Genomic DNA, 23,912 nt, shown 5'->3' on the forward strand with positions numbered 1-23,912 from the left:
TCACTTTCTTGTGCCAGCCATCCTGATCAGCTTCAGGATCCCCACTTTGATCTCCTGAGTCCTCAAGGCATACACAATGGGATTGAGAGCCAGGGAGATGACACAGTGCAGAACACGGGCTTGGGAGTCAGTGGTCATGGATTCTAATCCCAATTCTGCTGCTTGTCAGCTGTGTGACTTTGGGCAAGTCACTTAACTTCTCTGTGCCTCAGTTACCTCATCTGTAAAATGGGGATTAAGACTGTGAGCCCCACATGGGACAACCTGACCACCATGTATCCTCCCCAGCACTTAGAACAGTGCTTTGCACATAGTAAGCACTTAACAAATGCCATCATCATTATTATTATCATTATTATTATTATTATTAAGGAGGACTGGGATGAGGGGCAACTTCCTCTTTGCAGTGTGGGTAATGAGCAAAGTGGCAACTGCTGCGTAGAAGAAGAGGATGAGGATGATGTGGGAGCTGCAGGTGCTCAGGGCTTTGGAGGCGACTTTGGCCAAGTGTGACTTCAGTACAGCCCACAAGATCAGGGTGTAGAAGACAATTATGAGACCCACGTCACTGCACAACAAGAAGCAAGCCATGGTCAACCAGAAAATGCTGTTGGCCTTCCTGTCATCACATGCCAGGTTGGTGACAGACAGTTTGGAGCACAGACAGTGATCAATCTCGTTCCTTGAGCAGTAATGATGTCTTGTGTCCAGGACAGTCACCAGAACGGCTAGGAGATCAATCTTGAACACCATGAACAAGGTGGCCTTGAGGACAAAGCCTTCTGTGATTGACAGAGGGGTAACAGAGGGGGTGGAGATGGCCACATACCTGTCAATTGCCATGCAAAGGAAGATGCCAGACACCAGTCGCACGATGACATGAATAGCATAAATCTGAAAGAAGCATTCTGAGAGGCTGATAGTGCAGGCATTAAACCAGAGCCTGGCCAGGATCCTGGTGGACGTGCTAAGACCCGCGTCCACCAAGGCCAGGATAGCTAGGAAATAGAACATCAGCTGGTGCAGAACCATTTCCTGCCGGATGATGAGCAGGATCATTGCATTGGCCAAGAGGACTGAGTGGTAGAGCAGGGCTAGGGGCAGGGAAAGCCAGTGCTGCCAGCAGTGAATACCCAGGAAACACATTAGGATGAACTCAGTGATGTGGGGATTGGAGCCTTTGGAGGCTCCAGTGGTTACAAACATCCTTTTAGAATGCCCAGGCTGTTGACAGGAAGTCTCTGAAATAACTGTCTTTGTATTACCCAGCTGTTCTAATTTTTTTGCACCAGGGTCCCCACTGAGATCTCTGGGAAAAAATAAAAACTGTTTGGTTGCCTCTCTGATTCTTGTGGATTTGGGAGATACTACCTATAAGGTTCACTGCTGGGAAAATGCAGGTCTTCCCAGAATTTGGGATGAGTGGGAAACAAAACAAGGGAAGACAAAAACAAGAGGCGTCGGAGGAGTTTCAGGCTATGCCCTGTTGCCAGCAAAATGGTGAGCAGAAATATTTTCAGTGCCAGTAGATAGCTGAACAGAGTTTAGCCTTGCTAAAGATGGTTAAGATAGTCCTTTCTTGGCTGACCCCAAAGGTAGCAGAAATGATCTGGAAAAAATAGAAAGGAAACTTTTGGTGCAATTTCAAATGGACAAAAAACAAATCATTTTGCCCATAGAATAGTAATAATATTAGTATTTATTAAACACTGATTTTGTGCAGAGCATTGTACTCAGCCCTGGGAAAATATACAGACATGGAATGAAACTTGGCCCTTGTTCCTTAGGTGGGTTAACAACCTGAAAATACAAACCGAGGAGAGGAGCCAGGAGACAGACATATTAGGAGTAATAAAACAATAAACAGCAAAACAGGGTAAAACATAATGCCAAATTAATGTAATGAACACAATAATTGGAAAGGTTCTGTGGCTAGAGGATCATTATTTCAGGCTCCATGTGGCTCAGAGTCAAAGCCTCACCCATAGCCACAGTGGCTGCCAGAACGACCACCAGTCTTCCTGGGGTTTTGTGGAAATCTCATGCTGCAGGTGCTGTTGTATTTTCCTCCGGGTAGTTGAAGGCATGTTGGGGTGCATTCTCCTCTCCCCCCAGAAAATCTAGTGCTGAAAAATCATAGCTCTTTTCAACATTGAAGTACAAGTCTCGGAGGCAGTGGAGGAATCCCGGGAAAGGTACTCGAGTATTGACTTGCAACCTTTGTGTGTCTGGTTCCTTTTGGTTCCCTATGAACTTCCCTCCAAGTTGACACTGCTAACCCCTGTACTCTGAGGAGGAGTCTGATTCTTCCTCTCAGGACCAGTCCTCTCCAAGCCAATCCTACCTGGGTTGGCTACTCACCAGTGGTCTGCTGTGTGGCTGGGGCTTCCCCTCTCTGACAGGGGCTGCGGTGGGTCTCTGGCTCATTCTTCAGGCTCCATAAGGGCTGAATTTACAAAGCTCTGGGAATTTACAGTGAGGCAGGGCAGGGAAGAGCCACTTTACAGTTGAAGGGGGAGAGCAGGCTGGGCCTTGGACCTACTTGGAACCCCAGAGTAGCACCTGGTTCCCAGAGCACAAGGGAGAGGGTCTTTGGTGACATCAGTTTTGAAATCTGTCCCTCAAGCATTCCAATATGTGTCCTTTTTACCTAGTGCCTGAGATGTGTTTAATGTCTGTCTCCCTTTCTAAATTGTTAGCTCGTTGTGGGCAGGGAATGTGTCTTTTTATTGTTATACTCTCCCAAGTGCTTAGTACAGACCTTTGCACTCAATGAGAACTCAATATATATGACTGACTGAATGAATGAATGTATGAATGAAAGGAGACAAGCTGATTGAATGCTTTCAAGCTAATAATGAGGAGTTTCTTGTTGATACCATGGTGGATGTATAACCACTGCAGTTTGGAGGATGGGGTTGATTTGGACTAAACATTTTTTTTTTAGAAAAATGATCCAGGCAGTAGAGCAAAGTCGGTCTAGTAGCGGAGAAACAAAAGGCAAAGGAGGCTGATGTAAGTAGCCAAGATGGGTTAGAATAAGTGCCTGTGTTAGCATAGTAGCAGTTTGAATGCTGAGGAAAGGACAGGTATTAGCAATGTTGGGAAGGTAGAACCAACAAGATCTGATGACAGATTGAATATGTGGGTTGTATGAGAGAAATGAGTTGAGGATAATAATAACTGTAGTATTTTTCAATAAATTAATCCATGGATCAATGCCATTTATTAATAAAAACAGTAATAATAATGATGATATTTGTTAAGCACTTACTATGTGCCAAGCACTGTTCTAAGCACTGGGGGAGATACAAGGTAATCAGGTTGTCCCACGTGGGGCTAACAGTCTTAATTCCCATTTTACACATGAGGTAACTGAGGCACAGAGAAGTTAGGTGACTTGCCCAAAGTCATACAGCTGACAAGTTGTGCAGCCAGGATTAGAACCCACGATCTCTGACTCTCAAGCCCATACTCTTTCCACTGAGCCATGCTCCTTCTCATTTATTGAGTGCTTACTGTGTGCAGAGCAGTGTATTAAATGCTTTTGAAAATATGATATAACAGAATTAGCAGACAGATTCCCTGCCCATAAAAAGATTACAGTGCTACTATGCACCAAACACTGTATTAAATGTTGGGGTATATACAAGATAATCGGTTCTCACATACAGCACACAGTAAAGTGGGAGGTGGAAAAGGTATTGCATCTCCATTTTGCAAGTGAGGAAACTGAGATGCAGAAAAGTTAAACGACTCTGCAAAGTCACACAACAGGTACATGGCAGAGCCATAATTAGAAGCCAGGTCTTCTAACTTCCAGGCCCATGCTCTTTCCTTTACGCCATGCTACAGGCTTGTGGGATAGGGAGGATAGCGGTATTGTCTATGGTGATGGGGAAGAATGAGGTTTGGGTGGGAAGGTATGGAGTTCTGTTTTGGACATGTTTAGTTTGAAATGTTGGGGGGGTCATTGGGTTAGAAGGCAGGAGGAAATGCAAGCCTGCAGAGAAGCAGAGAAGTCAGGGCTGGAAAGGTAAATTTGTGAATCATCTCTGTAAAGATGTATTTGAAGCCAGGGGAGTGAATGCAATCTCCAAGGGAGTGGGGGTTAGCCTGGAGAACAGGAGACCCAGAACTGAGCTTTGAGGGACCTCTGCTGTCAGAAGGTCTTGCCAGAGGAGGAGCCTGAAAAGGGGCTGGAAAAGAGCAGCCAGGAGAGGATAATGCTAATGAGTAATATGTACATAAGTGCTGTGGGTTGAGGGTGGTATGAATATCCAGAGCTTAAAGGGAACAGATCTGAGTTCATAGCAACACAGAAGGGAGAGGGAGTTGTGGAAAAGGGGCAAGAAATTTCTTCTCCAGACTAGTCTAGCTAAACTGGCACAGGAGACCACTGAACCATTTAATGCTAGAAAAAAAACAATGATATCATTAATTCCGTTACTTGTTAAGGTCTTCCTTTGTGCTGAGCATTGAACTAAGTGCTGGGGTAGGTACAAGATAATCAGGTTGAACATAGTCACATCTCACATGGAGTTCACAGTCTAAGAGGGAGTAGGATTTAATCCCTGTTTTACAGATGAGGAAGCAGTGGCACAGAGAAGTTCATTCATTCAATCATATTTATTGAGCACTTACTGTGTGCAGAACACTGTACTAAGCACTTAAGAAGTTAAGAAACTTAAGCACTCATGTACTAAGAAGTTAAGAAATTTGTCCAAGGTCACAGAGTTGACTAGTAGCTGAGCCTTTTTTAATGACATTTGTTAAACTCTTATTATATGCTAGGCACTCTACTAAGCACTAGGGTAGGTACTAGCTAATCAAGTTGGACACAGCCCATGTCCTGCGTGGGGATTACCATTTTAATCCCTATTTTATGGATCACAGAGAAATTAAGTGACTTGTCCGAAGCTAATGAACAAGTGGCAAAGCTGGGATTAAAACCCAGGTCCTTCTGATTCTCAGGGCAGTGCCTTTCCACTAGATCATGCTATAATAATAGTGAATTCAATATCCAAATTGACATTATTTCTCCAAATTGGATTATTATTATTAGTGCAAGTTGACTCTGTTCGCTCCAGGACCCCAGATCTGCAGTAAATGTCCAAAGCAAGTTGAGCATTTGGTCAAAGGAATCTCAGATATGGGAAGAGCATTCATTCATTCATTCAATTGTATTTATTGAATGCTTACTGTGTGAAGAGTACTGTTCTAAGCTCTTGGGAAGTACAAGTCAGCAACGTATAGGGACGGTCCCTACCCAACAATGGGCTCACAGTCTAGGGGAAACAGGGGGGAAACAGACAACAAAACAAAACATGTAGACAGGTGCCATAATCATCAGAATAAATAGAATTATAGCTATATGCACATCATTAACCAAATAAATAGAGTAGTAAATATGTACAAGTAAAATAAATAGAGTAATAAATCTGTGCAAATATATACAAGGGCTGTGGGGAGGGGAAAGAGGTAGGGAAGGTGGGGGATGGGGAGGAGGAGAGGAAAAAGGGGGCTCAGTCTGGGAAGGCCTCGTGGAATAGGTGAGCCTTCAGTAGGACTTTGAAGGGAGGAAGAGAGCTAGTTTGGTGGATGTGTGGAGGGAGGGCATTCCAGGCCAGAGGAAGGATGTGGGCTGGGGGTCGACAGTAGGACAGGCAAAGAGTATCAGTAGTCTAGTTTGCTTACAGCTGACCATTCAGCCTTGGATCCTAGCAGCCTTTCCCGCAGCCTTAAACTGGATTAGAGAATCAGATGTTCAATGCCAAATCTGCCCAGGAATTAGGAAAAACATGAGCCAGTAAATGCAGCATACGGAAGCATGATCACTGTGATGACCATCAACGTTTGTTTGCTGAAACTCTGTTAGAGCCCAGTACGGGGCTGTGTACTTCTTACTCTCTCAGAGATATCAGTCAATCAATCAATCAAAGAAGCATGGGCCTGGGAGTCAGAGGGCCTGGCTTCTAATACCAGCCACTTGTTTGCTGAGTGTTCTTAAGTAAGGCACTTAACTTCTCTGTTCCTCAGTCACCTCATTTGTAAAATGGGAATTAAAACTGTGAATCCCAAGTGGGACAGGGACTGTGTCCAAATGAATATCTTGTATGAACCCAGTGCTTGTAACAGAGTTGGCGCAACAGCAAGCACTTAACAAATACCATCATTGTTATTATTAGTCAATCAATGAATCGTATTAATCATATTTTACTATGGGCAGAGAACTCTACTAAATGCTTGGGAGAATACAATACAGTAGGGTGGGTAGACATGTTCCTGGCCCTCAAGGAGAATTTGATGGACCTGAATGACAGCACCACTGTCCTTCCTGTCTCACAATCCCATATCCTGAGGATTGTCCTTTGACTCATATCTCTCATTCAACCCACATTTTCAATCTGTCACTAAATCTGTCAGGTGTACCTTCACAACATTGCTAAAATCCACCCTTTCCACTCCATCCAAACTTCTATGTTGATCCAGGCACTTACCCTATCCCTCCTTGATTACTGCATCAACCTCTTTCTGCAAACCTCCCTGCCTCCTGCTTCTCCCCACTCCAGTCTATATTTCGCTCTGCTGCTCAGATGATCTACAAAGCATGTTTCCCCACTCCTCAAGAACCTCCAGTGGTTGCCCATCCACCTCAACATCAAACAGAAACACCTTACTTTAAAGCACTCAATCACTTTGCCCCTGCCTATGTTACCTCAGTATTTTCATACCACAACCCAGCACATTCCCTTTGTTTTTCTAACAACAACCTACTCACTCACCTCAATCCTTTTTATTTCACTGATGACCTCTTGCCAACCTCCTGCCTCTGGCCTGGGACTCCCTCCCACTTCATATCCACAGAGAAGCAGCGTGGCTCAGTGGAAAGAGCATGGGCTTTGGAGTCAGAAGTCATGGGTTAGAATCCCAGCTCCACCACATGTGTGCTGTGTGACCTCGGGAAAGTCACTTAACTTCTCTGAGCCTCAGTTACCTCATCTGTAAAATGGGGATTAAGACTGTGAGCCCCACGTGGGACAACCTGATCACCTTGTATCCCCCCCAGCACTTAGAACAGTGCTTTGCACATAGTAAGTGCTTAACAAATGCCATTATTATTATTGTTATTATTATCATTGTTATTATTATTATCCAACAGAGGATTGCTTTCTCCACCTTCAAAGCCACATTAAAATCACGTCTTCTCCATGAGTCCTTTCCTGGCTAAGCTCTCATTTCCCCTACTCCTTCTCCCTTCTGCATCACCCTTGCACTTGGACTTGTACTCTGTATTCACCCCACTCTTTGTCCCCAACCCTTGGTCCCATAGCAGTTATGTATATGTTCATAATTTATTTTGATATCTGTCTCACCTTTCCAACTGAAAGCTCCTTGTAGGCAGGGAAAATACCTACCAACTCTGTTATATTATACTCTCCCGAGAGCTTAGTACAGTGTTCTGCAGGTACTAAGTGCTTAATAAATGTGACTGATTGAATAGACTTAGTGCATGTTAACTTCTATTTGCAATGAAGGGAAAAACACAGAATAATAATAATAATAATTGAATTTGTTAAGTGCTTGCTAAGTGTGAAGCACTGTTCTAAGCACTGTCCTATGTGGGGCTCACAGTCTTAATCCCCATTTTACAGATGAGGTCACTGAGGCACAGAGAAGGTAAGTGACTTGCCCAAAGTCACAAAGCAGACAAGTGGCGGAGCCAGGATTAGAACCCACAACCTCCGACTCCCAAGCCCAGACTCTTTCCACTGAGCCATGCTCCTTAGAGCCACTTCAAAAAGATATAGCATAATTACCGAAGCACTTACCCTACATCACATTCAACCCCAAGCAAATCAAAGGAATTTGTGGAGCTCCTACTAGGTGAAGAGCACCACATGAAGCCCTTGGAAAAGTATAAACAACATCTGTGCAGGTGACTTTCTAGGTTGGAAAGATTTGAAGAGCTTTGACCTCATGGAGTTTGCTGCCCTGAATTTCAGCTGAAGGAGGTGGGTTTGGGAGGAAACTTTAGGGTTAGAGAGGATTAGATCTCGTCTTTCTGAATAATAATAATAATAATAATGTATTGGTTAAGCGCTTACAATGTGCAAAGCACTGTTCTAAACGCTGGGGAGGTTACAAGGTGATCAGGTTGTCCCACTGGGGGCTCACAGTTTTAATCTCCATTTTACAGATGAGGTAACTGAAGCACAGAGAAGTTAAGTGACTTGCCCAAAGTCACACAGCTGACAGTTGGCGGAGCTGGGATTTGACCCATGACCTTTGACTCCAAAGCCCATGCTCTTTGCACTGAGCCACGCTGTCTGCTGAATGTGTCCCAGTGCCAACTGGGAACTGGGCTGACACTGCAGACCTATCAACTTGACTTCCTCTCAAAGAGGGCCCCGGGAACTAGACTTTGGAATACTGCTCCTGCTCCTTTTTGTGCTTTCCTAGACCCTGCATTGCTGACATTGCATAGTTAGGAAAAAAAAACCCATTGTAGCCACACTGGAACAAGGGTCACTTTCTCTCCCCTGACAGCCTGATGAGCTTCAGGATCCCCATTTTTATCTCCTGAGTCCTCAGGGCATACACTATGGGGTTAAGGGCCGGGGGGATGACATTGTGCAGAACATTGAGGAGAACGGGGATGAGGGGCACTTCCTCCTTTGCAGTGTGGGTAATGGACATGACTACGATCACCGTGTAGAAGAAGAGGATGAGGATGATATGGGAGCTGCAGGTGCTCAGAGCTTTGGAGGCGGCTTCGGCCGAGTGTAACTTCTGTACCGCCCTCAGGATCAGGGTGTAGGAGAGAATGATGAGACCCACATCACTGCCCATTAAGACCCAAGCTACAGACAGTTGGAAAATGCTGTTGACCTTCCAGTCATCACATGCCAAGCTGGTGACGGCCAGGTTGGAGCACAGACAGTGGTCAATCTCGTTCCTGGAGCAGTAATGACGCCTTGCGGCCAGGACAGGCACTGGAATGGCTAGGAGGCCAATTCTGAACACCATGAACAAGGTGGCCTTGAGGACAAAGCCTTCCGTGATGACAGAGGGGTAGCGGAGGGGGTGACAGATGGCCACATACCTGTCAATTGCCATGCAAAGGAAGATGCCGGACTCCAGCCCCACGAAGAGGTGAATAGCATAAATCTGAAAGAAGCATTCTGGGAGGCTGATAGTGCGGGCATTGAACCAGAGCATGGCCAGGATTCTGGGCATGATGGTGGTGCTCAGACCCATGTCCACTAGGGCCAGCACAGCCAGGAAATAGAACATCGGCTGGCGCAGAACCATTTCTTGCCAGATGGTTAGCAGGATCATCGTGTTGGCCAAGAGGGCCGTGAGATAGAGCAGGGCCAGGGGCAGGGAGAGCCAGTGCTGCCAGCTGTGAATGCCCGGGAAACCCATTAGGATGAACTCAGTTACCTGGAGGATGGAGCCATTGGAGGCACTTGTGGACATAAACATCCTTTTGGGATGCACAGGCTGCTGGCAGGAAGTGCCTGAAGTTACTATCCTTGTATTACCCAACACTTCTACTTCCCCTCTATCAGGGGCCCCAGTCTGATTTTTGGAACAATAGTGGCTCAAATGCCTATTTTTCTGATTGCCTTGTGTATCTGGAAGACATTAAATCAAATTTCCACGCCCAAAAAATGACACACTGCTGGGGAAATTAAGGTTTTCCCAGATAGTGGGGTGAGTGGCAAGCCAAAACTATAAAGAAACAAGGAAAGAGGCAATAAAAGATGCTGTGCCATCTTGCCAGCCAATTGGTGGGGTGAGATATGTCTACTGTTTGAAAGATACAGATCAGAGTTTATTCTGGTGGGAGATGGTTATGCGATTCCCTTCCTGGATTATCTGGAAAAAAAATAGAAAAAAAACAACTTTTCGTACAACTTCAAATGGACCAAAAATTAATAATTTAATCTTGAATTTGGTGCTATAAATCATAGCTCCTTTCCAATTATAATCAGAAATCGTGGGGGCAATGGTGGAATCTGTGTAAAGCCACATTACCGTTGACCAGCCAACTCAGCAGCTCTGGTTTAGTTCAGTCCACTGTGACCCTCCTTCCAAGTTTCCTCCCTCCTCTGAAGGGGAGAAATTGGCTTCCTTCTCACTTCCCAATGCCGTTTTCACACAGTTACACTTCGGTCCCTCTCCTTCCCTATCTTTGAAGCCCATATCATCTGCCTCTACGACCCACTCCAAATACTAGACACAATCATCTACCACCCACCAGGACCCACCTCCAGATTTTTGAACCATTTTGATCCCTTTCTCATGTTCCTTCTCTCTCCATCTCTACATTGGTCCTTGGGGACTTCACTATCCAAATAGATGTTCCTGATGACCCTTCTGCTACGAACTTGCCATTACTTCTCAACTCCACTGACCTCCTGCTCCATCCCACCTTGCCCATTCACCAGCTTGAACATACCCTAGTCCTCATTATCTCTAGTCACCATACAATCTCTTCCCTCACCAATTTGAAATGCCTCTGACAACAACGTCCTCTCCTACCTTCTCTCCCATACACTTTCACTCCACAAATCTGTCTTGTTCCCACACAGAGACCTCTGATCTTTTGACCCTATTCAATTTTCTCAAGTTAGCATGACCCATTCAGCCTCCATACTCAAACTGCCTTTCTTTGATGACCAAATTGAAACCCTCAACACCAACCTCTCCACTGAACTCAACTCACTCAATCCTCTATTCCGTCATGAATCAGGTACCAGTAACCCACAGTCCTGGATTCACTCATTCATTCATTCAATCATATTTATTGAGCGCTCACTGTTTGCAGAGCACTGTACTGAGCACTTGGGAAGTACAAATCGGCAACATATAGAGACAGTTCCTATCCAGCAACAGGCTCACAGTCTAAAAGGGGGAGGCGGACAACAAACCAAAATCACAGTCTGCTTCCTTCACTCCTATGAATGAGCCACAGAGTGCTGCTGGCAGAAATCCAGATATCAAGCTGACCTCATCTACTTCAAGTTCAACTTTGCATTCTTTAACTCTGCCGTCTCCTCTGCCCAGCAACACTATTTCTCCGTTTGTATTGAGTCCTGTGCCCATTGCTCTTGCCAGTTGTTTCAGCTGGTAAACTCCATTCTCAAACACCCAACCTCTCTGCCTCCAACTCTTGCCCCTGATGAGCTGGGCATCTACTTCACTGAGAAAATTGGAATCACTAACATGATCTCCCTAAAAATCTCCCCTGCTCTTCTCCATTCCCTCCCTCCTGCCCCTTCTTCAACCTTCCCATCTTTCCCAGCAGTATCTCAAGAGTAGATCTGCCTTCTCTCAAAATTCACCCCCTTCACCTATGCCTCTGACCCCATCCCATCTCACATTAACAAAGCACTCCCTACCCTCCCTCTCAGACTGCCACCATCAACTGTTCACTCTTTAGAAGCAGTGGGCGAGATATAGAATCATCTCTCTTATTCACAAGACCCCAGCCTGCACACTTCACTCCTCTAATGCCAACCTACTCAATGTACCTCGATATAATCTATCTCAATGTCAACCTCTCACCCATGTCCTGCCTCGGGACTGAAATGCTCTCCCTTTTTTATATCTTACAGACAATTACTCTCCCCACCTTCAAAACCTTATTGAAGGCACATCTCCTCCAAGGGGCCTTCCCCGGCTAGGCCCTCCATTCCTTTTTTCCCACTCCCTTCTGCATCACCCTTACACTTGGATTTGTACCCTTTATTCACCCCTCCCTCAGACCCACAGCACTTATGAACATATCCATAATTTATCTATTTATAGTAAACTCTATCTCTAGACTGTGGGTAGGGAATGGGTCTACCAACTCTGTTACCTTTAACTCTTCCAAGTACTTAGTAAAGTTCTCTGCACACAGTAAGTGCTCAATGAATACTATTGATTGATTGATTGATTGAGCTGACTCCACAAGCTCTTTCAGGAGGAGTCTGATTCTGCTTTTCATAACTAGTCCTCCCCGGGCCAAGACTGCCTGAACTGACATACTCACCAGTGGCCTGCAGATGGGCTGGGGTTGCTTCTCTCTGACAGGGGGCTAACAGCTGGAATCCAGCTCATCATTGGGCTCCATCAGGGCTGAAGCTGTAGTGCTCTGTGCCTTTATTGTGAGGAAGGGCAGGAGGGAGTCACTGTGCAGCTGTAGGGAGAGGGCAGGCTGGGCCTTGGGGATGCTGGGAGCCCCCAAGGAGCTTGTCAATGGTAATGTGCCTCGTACCCAGGGCCTTCCTGTCCAGCACAACCACTTGCCCAAGGGAGAGCGTCCTGGGTAACATCACTCTTGAAATCTGGCCCTCAAGCATTGAACTGTATGAATCTTTTTCCTGGTGCACGGGATGTGGTAGGAACTAATTCCATGTTCATCCTGTCCACAGCAACCTGGGTGGGATGGTTGGAATAGGGAACGAAGGAGGGTGTGGTTGGTGCTTCAGGTCTGGGAAGAGAACGGGTTGGGGAGGTTCCTGGGTTTCAGGCTCCCATCTTCACCCTGAATGTCCAGTGGCCCAGAGTGGGAATGGACTGTGGAGTAGGATGTTGGCAACCAGGAGGGGCCCAAAGGTGGGTGTGCTTGTCTGTTGTTTCCCTTTGGTCCTGGGACAAAAGCATCTTCACTTCCCAATGCAAGACCAGGCAGAGCTTGTCAACTGATGGTCTAGAGCTTGTCAGTTTTTGTTTCCCATTCACACCCTATATCCTCAATATTTATGATTAAAACTAGGTTTATGAAAGACATCTTTTCCTGGAAAAATGAAAGGATGGTAATGTTTCTTTTTCTCCCACTTTATCACAATGTAGGAACCGCTCTATTTGTAGATGTCAAAGTTGGTCTTAAAAGAGAAATCAGGCTTGAGAGTGGATGGTCAAAACAAAGAACAGATCTGAAAATATGGGCTAATAATAACAATAATTATGATATTTGTTAAGCACTTACCATGTACCAAGCACTGTTCTAAACACTGAAGGAGATGCAAGATAATCAGGTTGGACATAGTTCCTGTCCCACTTGGGGCTCACAGTCTTAATCCCCATTTTACAGATGAGGTAATTTAGGCACAGAGAAGTGTAGTGATTTGCCCAAGGTCACACAGCAGAAGTGGACATGTGGTGGAGCCAGGATTAGAAACCACATCCTCTGACTACCAGGCCTGTGGCTCTTTCCACTAGACAACACTGCTTCAATTCATATTGATTAAGTGGGGTGATAGATTGTAAGCTTAATGTGGGCAGGGCTTATGTCTGTTTATTGTTAAATTGTACTCTCCCAAGAGCTTAGTACAGTGCTCTGCATACAGTAAACACTCAATAAATATAATTGAATGAATGAATGAATTTTGCAGATATCCTCTTCAGAGCCTCCTACAGTACTCAGCACATAATGGGAATTAAATTAAAATTGATGATTAACTGACTCAGAGAGATATTGAAAATGGTCAAAAGAAGGGTGGTCTTCTATTAATTCCTATACAATTGGAAATGGAAAAAGAGCATTATTCAAGTATTCTTAAATACTCTTCCCCACTCTTCCTCCACCCACCTTACCTCCAAGTCTTTCCAGGTGATATGAGGTAAGTTTTAAAACCTCCCACTGCTGGGGAATTTTTCTTCTAGCTCGGTAAGCACCCCTCAGATTGCCATATTTAACAATTATGACGTCTATGCTACTCTCTGTTTGGGTTAGATAGATAGATTGAACACTTATTGCGTACCGAGCACTGTACTGAGCATTTGGGAGAGTACTTGGGAGAAGCAAGTCTCCCCCTTGTAGACTGTGAGCCCGTTGTTGGGTAGGGACTGTCTCTATATGCTGCCGACTTGTACTTCCCAAGCGCTTAGTACAGTGCTCTGTACACAGTAAGCACACAATAAATATGATTGAATGAATGAATGAATGAATGAATGAATGAATGAATGTGGAGGTGGTTGGGCAGCCACTGGAGGTTCTTAAGGAGTGACATGGACATGGACTGAATTTTTTAGTAAAATGATTCATGCAGCAGAGTGAAGTATGGACTGGAAGTGGGAGAGACAGGAGGCCAGAAGATCAGTGAGGTGGCAGATGCAGTAGTCAAGACAAGATAGGATAAATTTTTGGATTAACACAGTAGCAGTTTAGGTGCAGAGGAAAGGGTGGATTTTGGTGATGGCATAAAGGTAGAATCAACAGGATTTGGTGGCAGATTGAATATGTGAGTTGGATGAAAGAGATGAGTCAACAACACCAAGGTTATGGGCTTGTGAGATAGGGAGGATAGTGATATCTATAGTGATGGGAAAGACAAGAGGAGGTAAGTGCTTGGGTGAGAAGGTAAGTCATTCTGTTTTGGACATCTTATTTTGAGGTCTAGTGGAACATCCAAGTGGTGATGTCCCAAAGGCAAAAGGAAATATGAGACTGCAGAAAAGGAGAAAGATCTGGATTAGACATGTAGATTTCAGAATCAATCAATCAACTGTATTTATTGAGCACTTACTTTGTGCAGAGCACTTTAATAAGTGCTTGGGAGATTACAATGTAACAGATACATTCCCTGCCCACAACAAGCTTACAGTTTAGAGGGAATCATCCACATAGAGAGGGTAATTGAAACTATGGTTGTGAATAATAATAATAATAATAATAATAATAATAATAATGGCATTTGTTAAGCACTTACTATGTGCAAAGCAATGTTCTAAGCACTGGGGAGGTTACCAGGTGATCGGGTTGTCCCACAGGGGGCTCACAGTCTTCATCCCCATTTTACAGATGAGGTAACTGAGGCTCAGAGAAGTTAAGTGACTTGCCCAAAGTCACACAGCTGACAATTGGTGGAGCTGGGATTTGAACCCATGACCTCTGACTCCAAAGCCTGTGTTCTTTCCACTGAGCCATGCTGCTTCTGAGTTCTCCAAAGGAGTGGGTGGGAATGGAGAATAGATGGGGACCCAGAATTGAGCCTTGAAGGACTCCCACTATCAGAGGGTGGGAAGCAGAGGAGGATCCTGCAAAAGAGACCAAGAAGAAGTGGTCAGAGAGAAAGGCGGAGAACCAGGAAAGGACAGTGTCAGTGAAACCATGGTTGGATATAGTTTCAAGGAGAAGAGGGTGGTCCACAGTGTCAAAGGCAGCTAAGCGGTTAGGAGGAAGCAGGAAGGAAAACCAAAGCACGGCTTCTTTGGCTCCTTGGAAGTCTTGTGTGTTCCTTGCCTGTGTTGCCTGGGAGGAAGACTGACAGTTAGCTCCAGGAAAAAGATGATAGACATAATTTAAAGGAGGGCAGCTTCCTATAAATTAATTTCCATATAACTGAAAATGGGAGAAGAGAATAATTCTTAAATACTCCTCGCCACCCTTTCTCCACCCATCATTCCTTCCCATCACACCTTCAGTTCACCATGGGGCCACCCCATTTTGCAAGCAGAGAAGCAGCACGGCCAAGTGGATCAAGCACAGGCCTGGGAGTCAGAAAGACCTGGGTTCTAATCCCAGCTCTGCCACTTGTCTGCTGTGTGACCTTGGGCAAATCACTTAACTTCTCTGTGCCTCAGTTATCTCATCTGTAAAATGAGGATTAAGACTGTGAACCCCACGTGGGACAGGGATTGTCCTACCTGATTTGCTTATATCCAAATCTAATAGTGCTTGTAGTACAGTGTCTGGCACATCGCCAAAATCCACCCACATCACCAAAATCCTCCTCTTCCTCTCCATCCAAACTGCTACCACAGTAATACAAGCACTTATCCTAGTCCATCTTGATTATTGTACCAGCCTACTTGCTGACCTCCCTGCCTTCCGTCTCTCCCCTCTCTGGTCCATACTCCATTCTGCTGCCAGAATCTTTTCCCTTCAAAAACATTCAAACCATGTCTCCCCACTCCTCAAGAGACTCCAGTGGTTGCCCATCCACCTCCGCATCAAATAAAAACTGCTCACCATTGGCTTTAAAACACTTAACCACCTTGCCACCTCCCACCTCACCTCGTTACTCTCCTACTACAACCTAGCCCTCACACTTTGTTCCTCTAATGCTAACCTCCTCACTGTACCTCAGTTTTATCTATTTCACTGCTGACCTCTCGCCCATGTCCTACCTCTGGCCTGGAATGCCCTCCCTCCTCATGTCAGGCATATAATTGCTCTCCCCCACTTCAAAACCTTATTGAAGACACATCTCCTTCAAGAAGCCTTCCCTGACTAAGCCCTCCTCTCCTCTTCCCCCACTCCCTTCTGTGCCACCCTTCCTTGCTCCTTCATTCATTCTCCCTCCCATCCCCACAGTACATATGTATTTATCCATATATATATATGGATATATATATGGATATATATTTATCCATATATATATATAAATATTATTTATCTATTTATTTATGTCTCCCTTTCTAGACAGTGAGCTTGTTGTGGGCACGGCTGTGTCTGTTTGTTGTTATATTGTATTCTCCAAAGAACTGAGTACAATGCTTTACACACAGTAAGCGCTCAATAAATATGATTGATTGGCCCATAGTAAGTGCTTAATAAATACCATAATTATTATTATTACTTAACTTCTCTATGCCTCAGTTATCTCATCTGTAAAATGGGGATTGAGACTGTGAGCCCCATGTGAGACAGGGACTGTGCCCAACCTGACAGCCTTATCCCTTCCCCAGAGCTTAGTACAATGCATGGCGCATAATAAGCTCATAACAAATACCATAAAAAAGCCCTATGTAGAGGTCTCCAAGTTGGCCATGAGCCATGGGGTTGCCCTGATCCCTTCCCCCAGCATTGACCCCCACAGTGGGGGCAGGAGGCGCAGGACATCCAGAGTCCTCCCCAGGACAGCTCCATGACATAGGCTCAGGGGACTTACTCTGTGCCATGCAGTCTCCTCTGCTGGGGACCTAGGACACTTATGGATTGCGTCATATGATAGATTCCAGGGGTAGACACTAGGCCAGCCTCAGATTGCATCATATGCCTGGCAGATGTCAATCATAGGGGACTTGATGCCCAGGATCAGGGAGACCACTGCTGCATGGCCTTGACAAAGTTCAAAGTTCAGAGAGTCTGTTTCTTCTCCTCCCCATTTCCCCTCCCCACTTGTAGATTCCCTGACCCAGAGGGGACCTGGCTGGGGTCTAAGGGTCCCAGCTCTGCCACTGGTGTGCCATGTGACCTTGGGCAAGTCTGATCCGTTCCTGTTCAGGACAAGACAGGAGCAAACTGCATCTGGAGGAATTTCAGTGGGAGAGGGATGTTGGACTGGGACCTTCCCTACAGCACCTGTGTATATGTATATATGTTTGTACATATTTGTTACTCTATTTATTTATTTATTTATTTATTTTGCTTGTACATATCTATTCTATTTTACTTTGTTAGTATGTTTGGTTTTGTTCTCTGTCTCCCCCTTTTAGACTGTGAGCCCACTGTTGGGTAGGGACTGTCTCTATATGTTGCCAACTTGTACTTCCCAAGCGCTTAGTACAGTGCTCTGCACACAGTAAGCGCTCAATAAATACGATTGATGATGATGATGATGATGACCGTGTTAACAAGGGAATTTGAGGAGTTTCCTTGTATAGGAAGCTCCCATCTGGCTAGGCTGGGTGTGCTGCAAGAGGCTGAAGGGAGAAGATGGATGAGGCGACTTTGGGAAGTGCTAGTCTGGACCAGAGACCAGTGATGATGGGGGGATTCCCCTGGGGCACATAGCTGTGAATCAACCCGGTCTCCACTGCCCCCTGTCCATCCCTCCTGGGGTCTATGCACTCTCTCTGAGTGCTTAGTGGGATGAGAGACCTGGCCAGGGCCCAGGAATCAGTGGTCTCAGAGGTGCTGCCCACATTATAAAGATCCTTCATCCCAGTCCCGGGGCAGAGAGCTCCCTGCCCTGTGCCTGGCTGGCACACACCACACACCATGGGAACCTGCTTCCAGTAGAGGGTTCTCCAGTAGGTGCCTGGGGATGGGGATGGGTCTTGGGCTTGGCATACAGGGAACCGGTCTTCAACACAGCTACTGGGCGGGCCTAGGGAACCCGCGTGCTCAAACGCTGAGGTGAGTCTGTTCATGCCCAGAATGTTGTAAGCAACCACTTGCAGAGTGCTACTGGTATCACTGGAAAAGAGGGCTCCTGTGACATGGGAGGAACACTGATTCTGGACAGATCAATCAATCAATCAATGTTATTCATTGAGTGTTAGCTGTATACTGAGTGCTTGGAGAATACAGTACAATAGATTGGGTAGACACAATCCCTACTGCCAAAAAAATTGCATGTATAAGAATATGTGCATATGAGCTGTGGGCCTCTGGGTGGGGTGAGTAATGAAGTCAGTAGGGGCCACAGACACATATGCAGAGATGTTCCATGAGGTAGGATGAGAAGGGTGAGAGTTCAGTGAGGGACGGCTTCTGAGAGGAGATGTGATTTAGTAGGGCTTTGAAGATGGGAAGAGTGGTGGTCTAACAGATATGAAGAGGGAAGGATGTGAACTACAGGACAGTGGTGAGACAGAGGAGATCCAGGTACAGTGCATAGTTTGGTTTTGGTAAAGTGAAGTGTGCATGCTGTGTTGTAGTGGGAGACAGGAGAGTTCCTCTTTAAATCCTGGTGGGAGGGATGGGAGAGTTCCTTTTAGACTGAAAGCTAGTTATTGGCAGGGAAAGTGTCTGCTAATTCTGCTGTACTGTACTCCGCCAACTACTTTGTATAGTACTCTGCACATAGTGAGGCCTAAATAAATACTATTGATTGACTGAGAGTCAAGGAGGGATGAGGTGGTGGGTGGGTCTGGAGAACATCAGGTGAGATTTGAGAGAGAGCACACCTCTTGTGTTCAATTTTATGAACAGCATGGCTCAGTGGAAAGATCCCAGGCTTTGGAGTCAGAGGTCATGGGTTCAAATCCTGGCTTCTCCAATTGTCAGCTGTGTGACTTTCGACAAGTCACTTTGCTTCTCTGAGCCTCAGTTACCTCATCTGGAAAATGGGGGATTAAGACTGTGAGCCCCCCCGGGACAGCTTGATCACCTCGTAACCTCTCCAGTGCTTAGAACTGTGCTTTGCACATAGTAAGTGCTTAATAATGCCATTATCATTATTATCAACAAAACAGATGGTAAGGCCATTAGGGGCAATAGATGGGGTACATGGGGGTACCAAGGAATTTAAGGGGTGACTTAAAAGTCTGAAAAACCTGGTGTGGGCAGTGGGCATGAGAGTCAATAAGAGTAGAGTAGGATTGTCACTGGGTAGAGGCGGTAGAGTCTTTAGAGTCTGAATAGGCTTCCCAAATCTTTCTCCAACCCAGGAACTTCATCCTGGGGCTGTCCTCAAAAATCTCAGTATGCTCAGCTAAGGTTCTCTGCTGCAGACAGTACCATATAAAAACTGTCCTTGCCAACACCCATGTGACACTGGGCATCAGTTCTGTTTATTATGAGTGTTTCATGGGGAACTTCCTTGTAGCTTATGCGGTCACTGTTACCAATAAATCCATGGTAGCTGCGAACCCAATTGCATTTTCCAGGTGATGATCAATGCAATAGGAGAACCTCAGGGCTGGGTTTGAGGGCCAAGAGCATGTATGAGGGAATGGATTAAATTGAATGACTTACAGAATCAGCAAAGGAAAAGCACAACCTGATCAGTATGCCAGAAGAGTATGTGAGGCAGAATGTTGGAACCAAGTGTCAAATGTATTTGTGTTTTCCAATGACAGTCCAGAATCTTTCCCAAGGTACCATAAATCTAGTAGTCTTGACTTTATTTCATCAGCCACAGTCTTTCTAGTGTCAGGGAAATCTAAGAGCTTAGCCCTGCGGTTGGCAAGGAAAACTGTATTTCATGCGTTCTTTATCAACTCTGATTGCATATAACTTGCTAAGCAGCAAGTTTCCGGTGGGTTTGGCCTGACAACTTTATTTCACACAACTCACTGGAAAGGCTAAAAGTTTCAGTATGTACTGATGCAGACAGATATTTTTTCCCACCAGAGTTGGCAATCCAGTGGGCATGTCTCAGTGAGTCTGCATGATTGACTAAAAGCCTGATTCTGCCTGGTCAGCTCGGTCTGGACAACTCTACCTGGTCAGCTCTGTCCTGTCAGCTCTGTCTGATAGTCTCTGTCTGGTAATCTTTATCAGGTCAGCTCTGTCATGTTGCCCCTAGTTTTCTTTGTCTGGTCATCTCTGTGTGGTCAGCTTTATCCTGTCAGCTCTGTTTGGTCAGCTTTGTCTAGTCATCTTTGTCTGGTCATCCCTGTCCCGTCTGCTCTGCCTGGTCTTCTCTGTGTGGTTTGCTCAGTCTGGTTTGTTGGGTCTGGTCATTTCTGTCTAGTCATCTCTTTATGGTCATCTTTGGTAATGCTTTTGGTCTGCTTTGTCTGGTCAGTTCTGTACTGTGTGCTTTGTTTGGTCATCTCTGTCTTGTATGTCCAGTCATCTCTATCTGGAGTGTTCTGTCTGGTCTTTTCTGTCCTGTCAGCTGTCCGGTCATCTCAATCTGGTCTGCTCTGTCCAATCTGCCCTGTCTAGTCATCTCTGTCTGGTCTGCTCTGTATGGTCATCTCTATCCTGTCAGCTCTATTTGACCGGCTCTGCCCTGTCAGCTGTCTGGTCATCTCTGTCTAGTCTGCTCTGCCCAGTCTTCCCTGTCTGGTCATCTCTGTGTGGTTTGGTCTGGTCTGTTCTGTATGGTCAGCTCTATATTGTCAGCTCTATTTGGTCTGTTCTGACTGGTCATTTTCGTCTGCCATCTCTACCTGGGTCTGCTCTCTCTAGTCAGTTCCATGATATGAGCTCTGTCTGGTCAGCTCTGTCTGGTCTGTCCAGTAATCTCTATCTGGTCAGTTCTGTCCAGTCTGTTCTTTCTAGTCCGTTCTATCTGGTCTGTCCAATCATCTCTATCTGATCAGCTTTGTCTGGTCCGCTCTGTCTGGTCTGCTCTGTCCAGTTATCTCTGCCTGAACTGCTCTGTCTGGTTAGTGCTGTCAGGTCGACCTTGCCTGGTCAGCTCTGTCCCAGGGCTCTCCATTCTTCAGACTATCTGGATTCCCTGAAAGGTGGTGGGCCGGGGGCGTGGGGGGGAGGTGGGAGTAGGGGGCCGAGAATAGAGGGTTGAGGGTGGAAAAGAGACTCTGGAATGACACTCTATACCCAGCCAATCCAGGAGAATACCTCCCGTCATGAACCCAAGACACTTGGTGGATCTGTGCAATGACTTCTCTCCCTTATCCTCATGTTATTGACAGACCACCCAACACCCCTAACATTTCCCTTATATTCTTCAAACCTTCCCTCTAATAACCTAGGGTCACTCATAATAATAATAATTATGGTATTTGTGCCACACACTGTTCTAAGCACTGTGGTAGATACAAGGTAATCAGGTTGTCCCACATGGGGCTCACAGTCTTAATTCCCATTATACATATGAGGTAACTGAGGCACAGAGAAGTTAAGCAGCTTGCTCAAAGTCACACAACTGACAAGTGGTGGAGCAGGGATTAGAACCCACAACCTCTGACTCCCAAGCCTGTGCTCTTTCCACTAAGCCATGCTGCATTTCCTCCATGGCTGTATCCAGCTTTTCTGCAGGTGGTTGGAATTTTCCAGCTGTTCAACTAACCATGATTATGAATTCCACCCCCAGGGTGAAGTACATTTCTTTGTTTTTTGATGGAGCTCCTCACCAGGTCCTGGGGGAATCTGCTGTCCACGGCCCAGAAGCAGTAGTACAGTGGCAATAGCAATAAAAGGTTTCTGCTGTGTACATAGTTTGGATGTATAGGAAAGCCAATGGGGAAGATGATTGGGCAAAGCAGAGAAGGGCGTTCACAGGCTTTCTACCAGTTCTCCAAGCATGACCTCTTTGGGACAAGGACTTTGGGTGATTGATAATGTCCCGGACTGTGGGAAATGTGGCCTGGCCCTGGTAATTCACCTCTCCATGAGCCTAATTTTAATCCGGATTGATTTTGAATTGTTTACTACCAACCTTTGGGTGCTGCTCCCACATCAGCTCTACTGCATGGATGAAGAGAATGGGCTAGACCAAGTCTTCCCATTCTTCTATGGCAAACATCTCAACAGCATAGGATGAACACAGATCGAAGAGTACCTGGTGAATTTGTTAGCTTCTCCACTTTTCATAACCCATCATTTTAACCTGTAAGGACACTAAACTTAGTTTGGAGAAATGTTTCCCTAACATAGTCATTTTCTATACTAAGACAGTGTTCTGTTAATGTAGCTTGGGGAGATTTTAATTGAGTTGCACAATGCTGGGAAGTTCTTGGGTAAATGGATCGGAAATAGAAAAGTCAATTTTCTCTGGAAATCCAACTGGTCACATTATGTTTCATTATTCCTGCCCTTAGTCTAAGTCCTTGTGGGCAGGGAAGGTATCTACCAACTCTGTTATACTGTATTCTCCCAAGCTCTTAGTACAGTACTCTGCACACAGTAAGCGATCAATGAATATGATTGATTGACTGACTGATTGGTGTAGGGTTAAACAGTGATTACAATGGTAAACAGTGATTATAATGGTCCAGCCATCAGTCCATCAGTCCATATCCTGATGGCTAATGGCTTTACTTTTTCTTCTATTGTCATACATAGGCCAGGATCTGGTAATATGTTCTGAAGCTTAAGTCCAGGACACATCACTATGGCTGACAACACCACAGGACAGCCCCTTTCCTCCTTCTTCCTCATTGGCATTCCTGGGCTGGAAGAGTTTCATCACTGGCTCAGCATTCCTGTCTTCCTCCTGTACAGCCTGTCATTGCTGGGGAACTGCCTCATCATTCTCATCATCAGGCTGGAGTCGAGCCTCCACCAGCCCATGTACTTCTTCCTGTGCATGCTGGCATTCAATGACTTGGCTCTCTCCTCTTCCCCAGCTCCCAAGATGCTCAGCATCTTCTGGCTGGATGACCATGACATTGGTTTTGATGCCTGCTTGGTCCAGCTGTACTTCATTCACACCTTCTCCATCATTGAGTCAGCCCTTCTGGTGGCCATGGCCTATGACCGTTATGTGGCCATCTGCCAACCACTGCGCTACACCACCATCTTGACTAACAAGATGGTGGTACTGATGGGGTTGGTGGCATCTGTCCGGGCAGCCATCATGATGTTACCATGTGTTGTTCTTATCAAGGGTTTGACCTTCTGCACCCACAATGTCATCCACCACACATACTGCGAGCACATGGCTGTGGTGAAGCTGGCCTGCTCCAATACAATCATCAACCATATCTATGGCATCAGTATTGCTCTTTTTGTAGTGGCACTAGATGTGGGTCTCATCACTGTGTCCTATGTCAGGATCCTTCAGGCTGTTTTCCGGCTCTCCTCCAACAAAGCCCGGTCCAAAGCTTTGGGAACGTGTGCCGCCCATGTCTGTGCCATCCTAACAACTTATGTGCCTGCCCTCTTCAGCTTCCTCACCCACCGCATTGGCAAAAAGGTGTCCCCATCCATCCACATCATCTTTGCCAGCATCTACCTCCTGGTACCCCCTGCTGTGAACCCTCTGGTCTATGGGGCCAAGACAAAGCTGATCCGGGATCGGGTGATTTTCATCTTTTTTTCTAACAAGGAGACATTCTCCAAACAGTAGATCTCAGGCTTTGTTTTCCAGGGCACCTAGCATTGCTTGACTCCAAACACTATAACTAAACATGCATGCATACTTTTACAAGGTTAGATCTTGGTAAGGTCTTCATATTTATATTGACCCACACCTGTGCATTACTACTTGTGAACTGCTCCATTCAGGTTTTACTGACATCTTTGTGGGCATAGTATGTTTAGGGCTGCTGCCTCTCTGGCACTGTTCAGGGCTGAATCTAATGAAGAAGGGACAAATTCAGGG

General features: G+C 45.7%; 3 protein-coding genes across 3 annotated transcripts; 1 reads left to right on the top strand and 2 right to left on the bottom strand.

Moving 5' to 3' along the window:
- On the bottom strand, window positions 1-1,206 carry LOC119943295 (putative olfactory receptor 56B2). The gene is made up of 2 exons (XM_038764128.1): window positions 368-1,206; window positions 1-115 (listed from the first exon to the last, which is right to left on the bottom strand). The coding sequence occupies exons 1-2, from the start codon at window positions 1,204-1,206 to the stop codon at window positions 1-3; spliced, it is 954 nt and encodes a 317-aa protein (XP_038620056.1).
- A 7,323-nt stretch (window positions 1,207-8,529) lies between these two features.
- On the bottom strand, window positions 8,530-9,489 carry LOC119943299 (olfactory receptor 56B1-like). The gene has a single exon (XM_038764141.1). It carries the CDS (start codon window positions 9,487-9,489, stop codon window positions 8,530-8,532), a length of 960 nt encoding a protein of 319 aa, XP_038620069.1.
- Window positions 9,490-22,700: 13,211 nt separating this feature from the next.
- Window positions 22,701-23,657, top strand: LOC119922816 (olfactory receptor 52K1-like). The gene has a single exon (XM_038742449.1). The coding sequence runs from the start codon at window positions 22,701-22,703 to the stop codon at window positions 23,655-23,657; it is 957 nt and encodes a 318-aa protein (XP_038598377.1).
- Window positions 23,658-23,912: the final 255 nt, after the last annotated feature.

The sequence above is a fragment of the Tachyglossus aculeatus genome, chromosome 2, assembly GCF_015852505.1.
Source record: "Tachyglossus aculeatus isolate mTacAcu1 chromosome 2, mTacAcu1.pri, whole genome shotgun sequence".
In the NCBI taxonomy this organism is placed as follows: domain Eukaryota; kingdom Metazoa; phylum Chordata; class Mammalia; order Monotremata; family Tachyglossidae; genus Tachyglossus; species Tachyglossus aculeatus.

Excerpts from the sequence above, each read along its gene's own strand:
- LOC119943299 (XM_038764141.1), bottom strand. The coding sequence starts at position 9,489 with ATGTTTATGTCCACAAGTGCCTCCAATGGCTCCATCCTCCAGGTAACT.
- LOC119922816 (XM_038742449.1), top strand. The coding sequence starts at position 22,701 with ATGGCTGACAACACCACAGGACAGCCCCTTTCCTCCTTCTTCCTCATT.
- LOC119943295 (XM_038764128.1), bottom strand. The coding sequence starts at position 1,206 with ATGTTTGTAACCACTGGAGCCTCCAAAGGCTCCAATCCCCACATCACT. Across the intron at positions 116-367 it reads CTCATCCCAGTCCTCCTTAA|TGTTCTGCACTGTGTCATCT; the intron begins TAATAATAATAA and ends CTCCCAAGCCCG.